At 38.3% G+C, this 12,850-nt stretch overlaps 1 protein-coding gene across 3 annotated transcripts in view; it reads right to left on the bottom strand.

The window, feature by feature from the left end:
* Positions 1-12,850, bottom strand: part of DPP10 (dipeptidyl peptidase like 10) — a 426,949-nt gene that overhangs the window by 105,453 nt on the left and 308,646 nt on the right. For all 3 annotated transcript variants that reach the window (XM_084209340.1, XM_084209342.1, XM_084209341.1), the window contains one exon: positions 7,508-7,582. In XM_084209340.1, coding sequence (XP_084065466.1) covers positions 7,508-7,582 — 75 coding nt within the window. The remainder of the gene's footprint in view (positions 1-7,507; positions 7,583-12,850) is intronic.

The following is a 12,850-nucleotide window of genomic DNA, read 5'->3' as shown; positions in this document are numbered from 1 at the left end:
TCAGTTGAGTCTTGTTTGTGGTGAACTCTGGCAGATCTCAATCCAAATTAAGGTTCTGTTCAGCTTTTCCAGCCTTTAACAGCTCCTAACACAGTCCCCAGTCAGGGCCCTGTTATTTATTCAGGCTGTCCTTGCTCGTCTTTCTTTTATTAAAACAGCCTCTTGGTTTGGTTTGTTTTGGTTTTTGGTTTTTTTTTTCCATTCAGCATTGTTGAAGAAGACTTGTTGTCAAATATTTTGATAAGAAAATTAATTTCTACCCCATCTTCTAAACCCCCCAAACACTGCATTACCAGTGCATAACTGGCTTTCAGCTGTACATGTTTCCAGCACGTAGAAGAGAGATGTGGAATTAAAAACATCACAAAACAACAGAGAAGACCCCAACACCTTTAATACAGTGGGTTTTTCTGTCAGTGGGCTGTGACAGACAAACTCCTCACCTGCAATGGACATTTCTGGGTCATTTCTGCACCTTATCCATGCACAGGAGAAAAACAGGCAGGATGTGACAGCTGCCAGTTCCACAGCAGAAGGCAGAGCCTCTGCTTTACAGGATAAACTGTCCACAGATTTGGGGAACTGCTGACTGAAGTAGTGCAATATTGCCTGCTTTTATAGCATTAGCACAATGGGATTCCAGGCCCCACAGATTATTATGGGATGTTGGAATACAAGCACTCTGAAAATCAGAGTTCTGTTGAGACTGAGTTTCTGAGCTTCTGGATCTCAGAAACTCAGCTGGACACCACCTAGGTCCTCCTGAAATAACAGTATTCATACTTGATAGGAATGACAATACTATTGAAAAGAAATACTTTTTCTGTCAATAAACATTTTCTTTGAAAAGCTAAATGCCTTCATTCTTCCTGAACAACAGCAAAGTACAATCTTCTTTTTCAATACTGGCTTTGAACAAGAACCTGAAACATGAATTCAGGTTTTTCAGCTCTGGCAACTCTGAACAAGTGAAAAAAAAGCCATCTTCTACCTCAATTAGAATTATTTATTTTGCTTACTTCTGAAACTTGAGGTTGAGCAGCCATCCTGTAAGTATAAATGGAACAGACAAACTCAGTAAGCTATTTGAAAAGTAGCAACACCCTGCCTCATGTGGTTTGTTAGGAAAAGTGATCTGTTTTCTTAACTGCTACACTAGGCTGAACTTGCATATATGAACCAACACATCCCTTATGAAAAACAGGAATGTGTATGGACTGGTGTGTGACAAGTGAAATTCCCTTATTAGATGTAAAGAAACAGTGGAAGCATCCAAATAGCACTTCAGTTTCCCATCTTTTCAGTTCAATTTTTTATTTTTAGAGAAAAAAAAAAATGGTGACAGTTCCAGCCCTGTCCTGTAGGCCACCACAGCAACACCCTGGCAGAGAACATCCCCAACATCCCATCACAAACACACCAATACTTTTTACACAGAATTGCAGATATATGCAGATTCTCCACTTACAACTCTGCTGCTTCTAGTGAGGGGTGAGGCAGTGACCTGATGGGCTGAAGGCAAGCACTTAAAGGATTGCAACTCAACAGGAATCAAAGATGAAGTCTGTTTTTCAGACAAATGCAACACAAACATCAGTGTCCATGATTCTCACCATAAAATAGACTCTCTTTTCCCCACCATCCATTTATGGGTGCAGGTTGCCATTGCATTTTGCCACATGATTGAGATAAAATCCTGGATAGAAGTGGGACACACTGTATTCACATGAATACTCACTCCTGAGGGATAATTTGTGATAGTAGGTGGGGTCATAAATTTCATTTTGCCAGATTTTACTACAAAGCATATCATCTCCTCAGGCAAAGACCTTGGTTTTTATATCTTTAAAATGCCTTGCTTAGCTGTGGAGCTCTATAAAGTCAAATATATGAAAAAGAAGAGCGCCATGCCAAGAAAACCTACAGCCCTAGCTGTCACATTACCAGACTCTGTCCATCTAAAACTTGAACTCAAAGTAAAACAACAGCCTTGAAAAGGCAAAAATTTGAGCAGCCTAATTCCACAAATTGCTCAATATCTGACCTTTTAAGCACCCAGTCTGGTCATACCTAAGAGAGGAATAAAATATATCACAAAACCTATTTGCAAGAAATAAGCTCAGATTTTGGGGGTGGATCTCTCTTAAAAATCCCTTCCTATTTTTTTCCTTGCTGCCCTAAAGCTGATAAAAATTGGTCTTTGGTGTTCTTGACAAGAGATAAAGATGAATGGGAAAGTCATGTCAGGATCAGACTTTTATTTACGATCTTGTAAGTTCAAGACTGTGCACATGCATGATTTGCTTCTGGACTCATCTCAAAATGAACAAATGAGAGATGAAAGATTACCCTGAGGACCTGCAGAAATACACATGAAAAACAGGTTTATCTAAAGAAACAGGCATTTTTGGAGGAAAAAGGTGATAGCATGAATTTGATATCAGATTTTTACTTCATGGAGAGCGCTACATAAAATATTGTTGGCCAGATCGCTGCGGCTTTAAAAAGTCTTTTGTTATTCCTTTGTATGAAATAATCTTGTTGAGAAAATGCTGTTTCCATGTGCTAGGTGACAGATTTCATTTCATCTTTGTTATGTGTGTTTCCAACCCTTGGCTGATATGCAGATAATGCTCCTCATCGTCAGACTTCCACAGGCAGTGGATAAAATAAAATCTTGAAAACACCTGCATGTGTTAAAACCAGTGTTGTGACTAAAAATAAGACATAATGCAAGGTAGTTTCTTTACCTTTAAACTTTTGCATAACAAAAATCCACAAATAAATTTCACTGACCCAGAGGTACTGACAACTGAGCATTTGGTTTCCACCTGCTTGGAAGAAAGATAATCCTCTAATGCAGAACATATTCTCATACTTTAAGACCTCAGTGAGTTCTTCCCCTCATGGATTCTCCTAATTTGCAGACAAAATCCTGAAGATCCTTTCAGTGCCCTTGAGTAAGTCAGTATCAAAGGCAGTCTCTAAAAGCTTGATGAGAATGTCACTTGTTTGTCCTTCATTTGCTGTAGACCGTGGTCAGTGCTCCTTGTCATTATCCTCTAAAAATAGATATTATAGCAGCAAATTGATGACAGGAATCAGCACAAAGCAAAAAGTAACTTGGGTGTTCTTTGTTTCAAAGGCTATGTTGGAATATTGTCTTTAGTCCATTAAATTGAAAATATTCAGTTACACTTTTGAACTATTTCTACTGGATGAGTGACATTTAGATGTCACTCATTTATTTTTCTCCTTCCTTTCTGAAGGGTACTGGGTTACTCTTCATACTGATCTTACTATAAGAAGTGTTAAAATCTATTTCTTTTAAGCTATACATATTGGTCTATTAAAATTCTCTAGCTAAAAAAGATTAAAATTTGAAGTCCTAATTCAGGAGAAGATTTCCCTTTTTAGTCAGTATTTAAATGCTCACGCTTCTAAACTAGAGCTGAACTTTAATCTGTTTTTAAGCACATTCCTGAACCAAGAGCTAAAAAAAATCACACATAATTATCTTGTACTGAAAACAGAAGATGATGCCTTATTAATAGAAAAGAAAATAAAGTAGGAAAAATTCCTGAAGCTTGGCATTCAAAGAGGCTTTGAAAGCAGGGAAAAGGAAAGAAAAGTTTGTGGGCAGGGAGAGAAAAAAAAAAATCATAAGGATTCAATCACATGAGGAATGAGAGGAAATGATCTCATCTACTTCTTCATTTGCTCTTCTGTGGCAAATTATGCTCTAGCAAGAGCACTGGGAGAACATACCCATGATGTCTGAGCAAAAACTCACTATTATCTAGAATAAAGCTTTTTTTCATTTCATGTGGAGTCCAGGGACAAGCAGGGACAGTCTGCTGAGGGATGTCATACCAAGTTAACACCAAAGTTTCCTAATGGTAAAAGAATTTCTTAGGACCTTAATTCTCACTCTTCTGCAAATTCACTGCCCCATTATTTACCATTAATACAAGAACAGAATGTCTGATTTCCATCTCCTTATCAAAACTACAAATCAGATTTTGGTGGTTGTGAATTATACCACCAGAAGAGTGAGAAAAGTTTAAAATACAATTTTAACACAGCCCTTGTTGAAAGCAAGAGCGAAACAATCTTTCCTCTTGAAATCTCAACTGGCTTAGATAAGCTGTCACCCAGTGTCACATTCTTTGCTCACACCTTGACAATCTTCAAAGGAAAAATCAAAAAGATACAGCCCTGCAAAACTGTCCCCTCCCTGCATACAATAGGCACAATAGTTTCCCTGGTGCTGTCTTCCCACTGTCCCAGAAGAATGAGGATGGCCTGACATCCAGCAAGGATGTCTGAGCTCATTTCCCAAATTAGTTTCTATTTCTGATCTGCTGCCTTGCACAACGAGACTTTTTCAGCAATGCTGAACAAATTATGGAGAGCTACAGACAGAAAGACCAGGTACACTGCAGCTGGGCCATGGAAGCTTGGGAAAGTCAGAAACCTTGGAGAAATGGTGAAAAGCAGTCCAGAAATGCAGAGGATGATGGAGTACTGCAGCAAAGGAGAGACAGAAAGGACCCCTACACTCACCACTGCCTTGTGCTCCAACAGGAAACACCAGACAGCCCCAGGGCTTGTGTGCTGTCGCCTGCTGGGAAGGAGATGGAGGGAGCCTGACATCCGAAAATCAATGTACAGCACCTTCAACTCCTTAGCAAAAGAGCTTCCTTCCAGAATATTTTCCTAGAGCTCTACCAAACCAGCTGCTGTGCCACATGAAATGGTTTTCGTCCGTGTATTAAGCATAATTTAAATGATCCAATAATTACTTTTGTATTCATAGATGGCTTATTTTCATGCAGATTTATGTTTCGTTATGCATAGAAGATATTCTTAATTGTGCTGAAACAACTGCAAATTTAATTAAAGTTTGCCTTTCCAAGCATAAAACAGATTAAAGAAAAATGCTGACAACAGTAAAATAAATATTCGACTATTTAATGTAACATTTATTTTTAATCCAAACATCAAAATAACCTTGTTCCTAATTACAATTTCATGACAAAATGTCTTGAAGAAGTATTTGTCTCTATTTCCCTCCAATCTGCTCAGCTGAAACACACTAGCTTATTTATAAAACTGTTGATTAATAAATCCGTTCCAGCTGTATTACTGTATGTTATGAAGAACACAGATTGATGTATGTAAACAACCATTATAATTTTAAAAAACCAAAATCTTCACAGTCTTCAAAAGCAGAAATCCCATCAAATACATTGCAGGACAATTATACAACTAAATCTTCACAAAGGAAAAATAAGGGGCAAACATAAGGTCCAGAGACCTGCAGCAATTTATAGCAGATGGAGAGATCAATTAAATACTTATAATAAGTTACTTGTGGTTCCTTGAACTGGGTATCATTAGACTCAACCATGTGCTGTAACTTTGACAATAAGGAAATCCTCAGCTTCATAAAAAGTTACATTCAAAAGAGGCATGAACAAAGAATCTGGCCTGAATCTACTGAAACTAATTGGAAACTCGGCAATTAAGTTATGCTGCTTAGTATTGATTTCAATTTTATAGTCAATAAATCTAATAAATTATACTTAGCAACTGGGGGAAAAGAAAGGTAGACAGGCAGATTTCCTCTCATCCAGATGCAGTAGGTCTGGCTCTGACTGAGAAAAAAAATCCTAAACCACAAGAATTATGAACACTAATTTAACCCTTGATGTAATTCAGAAGCAAGAGTTAAGAAGAAATATACAGGCTTGGCATGCCTTTTCTCCAGCCTATTTGGAGGAAACAAAAGTGCCTTACCAGTCTAACAAATATCCCAAAAGTCAGAAAATTTGGAGGAAAAAATAAAATACTTTCCCCAGTTATTCACAATAACATTTTTTGCAATGTCTGAATAAATTGTCTTAAATGATTTTTGGTGCTTCTTCCTTTCACCTCAAGCAACACATTCAGGAGCTAAGGTTTTATTTACATCTGGGTGACAACACCCAGCTATTATGAGTTTTAGGGCCAGCACTTGCAGAACACACAACAATCACAGCACGTTTCTGGTGTGAAAGCCAGGAGCTCAGCTGGAGCACTCTGAGCGACACAAACCTCACCCAAAGGCACCCAGGACTGCCACCACAAACTGCTGCCCAACCCCTGCTCATTTCTCATTTCAATCACTTCTCATCAACACAGCTGAGCAAAGAAAACCTCTAGATGGAAAATGTAAATGCTGCAAACCTCTTTCCTCTAGGTAACTTCACTGTGAAAGGACAGAAGAGTTTCTTTTTGCAACAAATCCAAGACTGAACTGCAGAAAGAGGGTGCTACTGAAAACTGATAGAATCAGCATACACTGAGAGCTCAGTGGACCATCTTTACCATGGTGTTAACACATTTAGATGGAATAAAGTGTGACAGATCCTTTCATGTTTTCCTTATTTATCTTTATCAGTTATATATGTTAGTACCAAGAAAATCACAAACAAAAGGGGGAAAAAAAATCCATCCAAAATCGAAAATTCAATAGAACAAATGAGGAATTTAAGTCAGTATGAGGGATTAGTAAACTCTCACAAAATAGGAAGCAATCAAGAAGGGACGTAGTAAGGAGCATGTGTTCTTCAGACAGAATAAAACTGGAACCTTCCACCAAAAAAACCAGTGACCTGAACAACAGCAGCTCTTTCCTATTGATATATGCATACTGTAAGGAAAGCTTGATCTGGAATCCAGCAGAACTGGTAGATGGAAACCCTATTTGGATGTAATACGAAGTTAACAAATCACTTTATATCAACACTGTTAGAACAAACAAAACAACCCAAACTTATTCAAGTAACCACTGAGTTCATCAACCCAGAACTATTCTTTCATGAAGAACAGTTCATATTTCAGTAGCACTTTTTATAGAAGCACCAATATACACAGATGAAATTCATAAAGCTGCTTTTCCTTTTCCTTTCTGTGTTACAAGATTTATCCTAGAAAACTCTGTATGGTATTATTGATCAAAAGTCTTTTTGACAATGTAATAGCCTCCAAAACCTCTAAATACTATAAGAAACAAAGAATACACTGCATTACACAGGCTTCTATACTATCACAATTCAGACTCCTGAAGACAACAATAAACATTCCATGACATGAATCAGCCCAGACCTTTTGTTTTGTATAGTCTGTAAATTACCAGTGCAGCTGTTTAAAACAGAAGGAATATTAAAAGATAGGATTGCACAAAACCAGGCAGTGACAGAGCAGTTTAAGGGTTAGAAAACCCCTACTACCAAAACCAACATGGCACTTCAGAGGAGCCATGGCAATTTATCTTCCTGAGAACCAGGCAACAACTCCTCACACATAAATACAAACTTCCCCATCATTGAATCAGAAGGTTTTGGGAAGAGAAATCAAGTACACCATTCACAACATGTGGAATTACAAATGAAACATACAAAACAACAAAGTTTTTAGAGTTTTGATTTAGAGGCTCTTTGATCAGGAAGGCTTGGCTTACCTGTTTAACGTCATATGCAAGAAGAACAAATCTTAGGTCTGGTGAAACAGAGTATCTTGATGCTTTGAAGGTTACCTGCAATGAAGTAACAGTATAAGTGAGCTAGCAATAGAAAGTAATAAGATCCCCTTTCCCAAATTTTCCTACAGCTCATTTAAGAACTTCCCATTCACAAGACAGAATTGGTTTAGAAAACCAATGTAATTTTCTCAAAATAAGGATTCACTAAATAATTCTTAGTCTAATTAGCTGGTATTAGCACAATGGCAACAGAAGAATCTGGCTTCAACATTAAATACCAATAAGAGGCTGATGAGTTTTTTTATCATCACTACAAGCACTATGCTCAAGGATAACAAGGATAACTATAACCAAGTCATTCCCAGAGGATGAAGGAAGGCACCTGGGTTGGAATGATTAAAAGGGAGATTCATCACTTGGTAGCCTTAAAGATAATATGCAAGAAAAAGTGTGCACTACATCTCTGCTGATTTTCTTTTAATACCACATATGCAAACATTTTGCAAAACAACTTGAACCAAAGCAGAAGTCTTTCTTAAAATAAAGAAAATTCTTAGTAGAGAAAAAAGTGAAACATAAGGTAACATTACAAAACTAATAATGCTTTACATCCACTCAAGACTACATGACACCCAATTGAATTCAAGATTGTAATTTCATCAAGGAGTAATGCTGATGTCAGAAATAATTTAATGACTCTACTGCACGAGAAAGATAAGAATGTGCTTTAAAGGGCACTGAAGGAAGTAATTTTAAATTAATCTCAAGACATCTATTTGCAGAATGAAAGGAAAAGGAAGAAATGAAAAATGCAGATAAGAATAGAAAAAAAGTAGGACAGCAAAAAAAAAAAAAACAGAACCACAAAGCCATAAAATGAAAACAAATAAAAACAGCTATGTAGGACAAGATCTATCCACTATTTGATTTCTTAAGGATCTTGCTCTGCTTAGCCTAATCCCACCACTAAGCTAATGAATTCAACAGGGGTTTGAAAGATACACAAGCAGGAAGTCACAAACTATTACATTCAGAGTAGCAAAGGAGCTATACCTAGAAAAAAAGAGCTTCCAATAAACTGAAAAGATGCTATATTTTGGTATACATATTAAACCCAGGTTCCTAAGTAATAAAGTTAGAATCAAGCTATCCAAAAGAATTAAAGGGAAAAATATTTTTGAATATAAACTCTATGATTCAGCAGCATAACAGAATCAAAAGTCAGAAGACAAAGCTGCAGTCTTGAGAAAGAAAGAAAAAAAGACAACACACCTTAAACCGTTCTTCTGTATCTGCAAAGCATCCAGAAGAGATTTCTACTGTGCCCAAATTTGCTTTCATGAGTTTATCATCTTTAAGCAGAGACCATGTTAATCTATGACTAACATTCTCTCCTGGCACTTCACTAAAAATATTTTCAGATGTGAAATTTATCTTCTTCCCAGCAGTTTATTAATTACTGCCCAGTTGCCTCAGTGTTCATCACTAGAGAACCCAGGCAACTTTCCAAACTCATTCCCAGGGAGTGCAGCTCCTACCAGCTCACACAGTGAGCAAGAACCTGCAGCTCCTGATGGTGCCACCACAAAGGCAATGAGGCTCTTCCTCCAAACACCTGAGCAGCTCATCTGCAAGCTATTGGCACTTCCAAGCAATACCAGCAAGAACTACTTGATTTTCAAGTAGAGAGTGTGGTGGGTTTGAGATTTAAAGTCTTTTGAAAACCACTAATCTTGTGTACTCAGCTTACACTCCCCTGCAAAATTGTATTTGCCTCCAGACACGAGGTGTTCATTCAATGCAAAAAACGATGGTAATGGGATTTGAGAAAAATGGTTTTCTTTTTGTTAGCATAATGGCATAATTCTTGGTAAAAGGAGTGCAAAGCTGTGTCGTACCAGCAGAAATCATGTGCTCATTGCCACAGCTGATATCGACGCTGATTTCTTTAAATTATCATAAAAACCTTATTAACCTTTTCATTTAAGCCTGATTCGCAATCAAGCCTTTAATAAAATAGATGTTTAATTCCAATAGCATTGCAAAGAGATTTAAGTGACTTAAAGTGATTACAATTTCCTTAAAATTCTGATTTTTGAAGGGCCTTTTTTTGGTATAGACCAGCAGAATTTTGGCAATTAATTCTGAAACACCTACTTACATGCACAGAAGAAGCCCTTATACATTAAAAACAGAAAATTAAATCACCTGAGTCATTCATCCTGCAAGTAAACTCACGATCTGTGAGTCACTTAAACAAAAGACAGAATTCTTTTTTTTTTTCCCCTCTTCAAACATGTCTGAGGGATTTCATCAACCAACAGCTGCCTGACCCTATGGCTGAGGAGATTAGACCAGCTGGCGAAGGATTTATAAAGAAAGAAAGTTTCAGTCCCTGCTGTAAGAGATGAGATGAGATGTACAAAACACAAACCTTTGGGAGATCATCTATTGGGCCAGTCTCTACAGGGGCTAGATAAATTCGTTCATTAAAAAGAAACTTGTGAGGACTCTGACCCCAAGGGTTTATTCTCTTCTCAGGAGAACACATTTCTGAGCTTAAAAGGAAGTGTTGGGGAAATACCACATTGGAAATACACTAGGAATTAAAAACCCTCAGGTGTCTTGTTATCTGGAGGATGGTTGTTCCACGGGTCTGCATATCCACAATTTCTCAAGCTTCTTGCTTTGTCAGGAGCTATTTAGCCTTCATTAAGGAAGACAGAGCTAAATGCTACCCCATGTGCCCATAACCCTATGGGTTTGCTGTGCTTGATCTCTAGGAAAGGGAAATTTGGACAAATAGGCTGAGAAGCTGGGAGAAACAGAGCTGCCTACTTAGGCAGAGTGCAGGGATGCAGGGCTGGTTTCCCTCAGCATCACTGCTCAGTGGCAGCAGCCTGGGGCAGTCCAACCCTGTGCACCCCAGGCACACCCTAACCCCTTTCCAAAGGCAGAACATGAGGTAAAAGGTAAAGGAGTTTCCCTCTGCCCAGCCCCAACAAGAATTGAAATCCCTATGAAAACATCAGCTCTATTCAACCAGAAAACATGTGGACTGGAGAAATTGCTGGGATCCTTGAATTGGTTACAGTCCACACTATTGCATAATTCTGAGACAAAATAAATGTGGGGTTTTTTAAACACTTGTGCACTGTCATCCCTGCTTAATTCCCACACCTGTCAGCCATTTCCCCTACATTGCTGCATTTGACATAATTTCACTTTTTCAGACATAAATGATCCTTATACCTGATTCTTCATTCCTCACTCGACCAAATCCCCCACTGACTTTAAAATCAGGTCTAGCCATATGAAACATTGTATTGCTAGGTTTCTTTGAAATACCTCCTGTGATAAGAGTTTTAATTCTTCTCCTGACAGTGATGCATGATGTGATGACCTCAGGGGTCTCACTGCCACCATAGATTGCAACAGTAAAAGCCAAATCCAGGCAAAAAGACAGAATTTGAACAGGCTTTTTCTCCTTCAGCTCTCCAGTTTCCTTCTCTCACCCACCTTTTAGGAATTGCTGAAATATAGTTTTGCATGGAAAAGAATTGGCTTTTACCACCTCTCCATACGGGTGATTAAAATGGAACATACAATTCCAGTGGACAATATAGTCTCAAGTTTGATTTCCAATGTCAATATTTCTTTTATTTCTAACTTTGCATGTTATATGTGTTTTCCTGGTAAAAATACCTGTTATGATTGTGTTTAAGGGAAATTTTAGGTTTGATTCAGGCTCTGCATCCTCAGCAACCCTAGTATCAACTCTTTTTATTTCTCCTGTTTCTTAAACCCTAGTTCTGAGCCACTGATGTACTGGTGACTCTCTTCATCTTTCACATACTATAAAATTTTGGGGCTACTGTTTTTGTGGATTTTATCTACTATGACATTTAAATCAGTGCCTTATTCATAATCTTTCAAAAACATGGTATAGAGCAAACAGATGAAGTTATCTGTAATACAGTCTAGCCCAGAGTTGTAAAAATATTTTTGTAACATGTATACTTTACAGTTTTCTTTTTCCTTAGTTTCAGTTGGATGGTTTTAAGTGAAATAATATATCACAGTTAAAACTGATTTAAAGAAATGTTCATTGTTGTGGAGTCTGCTTATTTGTCTGGTTTGGGTTTTTTTCCCTTTAGGTTTACCCCTCCTGCTGTTTCAGTTTCTTGTGCTTCTATTTTTCCCAGAAGCCTTCATCTTCCACACTCCTGTTATTCTCCTTCTCCCACTCTTTAGTGCTCCCTTAGCACACATTTTGGCTTTATTTTTTTTTAAATTATTATTCATCCAGAATGAAATATTTTAAGGCCTTCAGGAATGTTACTTTAGAGCTTGGTGGCAACCAGGAAATTCTACAGCTCTCTACTGCACATCTACATCTCTATCAGAAATTTAACTTGATGATGTAGTGGAATCTCAGTGGATGGGAGTTCATCAGCATTCACAGGTATCCAGCTCCACTTATCAGACAGAAAATGGCCCAAAAGGAGTCAGGCAGGATGGAATGAGAGGAGCTGCAAGAGGAGAAGGCATTTGGCTGTCACAGTTCCCTGGGGAGGCACTGGCATCCAGGGAACACTGGGGTTCTCCTCCACTGCCACTGCTGTGACTGAAAGGAGAAGATGGACCACGAGCAAGCAGCAGAGAGTGGAGCCCAGCAGAAGAGCAAGACTGGAAACAGGGAACCTCTGAGGAAGACAGGCTGTAATTAGAAAAATGTGCTATAATTGGGATGATGAAAAATTTGGGTTTCCAAGGTTACGTTTCTTAACGCAGTGCTTCTGTGTCACCTGAGCAGTTAATCTGTGCCCAAAAACTCTGCAATGTCAGGTGTTGGCACTGTTAACCCTCAGGTTTCCTGTCCAGTTTAAAAACCAAATGTGCCTTAAACCACGACCTCAGCTGACTTCTATGCTCACAAAAACAGGAACCAAATTCCCCAAACCCACCTGGAACTGCAGGACATAAAACCAGACATGAACCAGCCATGAGCCTTGCACCACCACCTCCCTGACAGACAATAACCTCCAACCAGTCATCACAGAAGTTTTTCCCCCTTACATTCCCCAGGCAAATTGACATAGCTAACCCTTAACTATATCAAGGAACAATCTCACCAGGAACAGGATTTAGAGAAATCCCGCACAGAGTTGCCGTAACCTGATATTTTCACATTTTTTACAGTGAAATCTCCTTCTTGGACAAAACTTGGACAAAAACCAATGGCCACCACCAAACCACAGTGACTGCAAACCCTTCCATCTGTCAAGGCTTTCCTACCTTGATGCACAGTGATCCTCTGAC

This window comes from Fringilla coelebs (genome assembly GCF_963513975.1).
Source record: "Fringilla coelebs genome assembly, chromosome: 7".
Classification (NCBI taxonomy): Eukaryota; Metazoa; Chordata; class Aves; order Passeriformes; family Fringillidae; genus Fringilla; species Fringilla coelebs.
The sequence above is the reverse complement of the archived record's forward strand: the minus strand, read 5'-3'. Positions and strand labels throughout refer to the sequence as shown.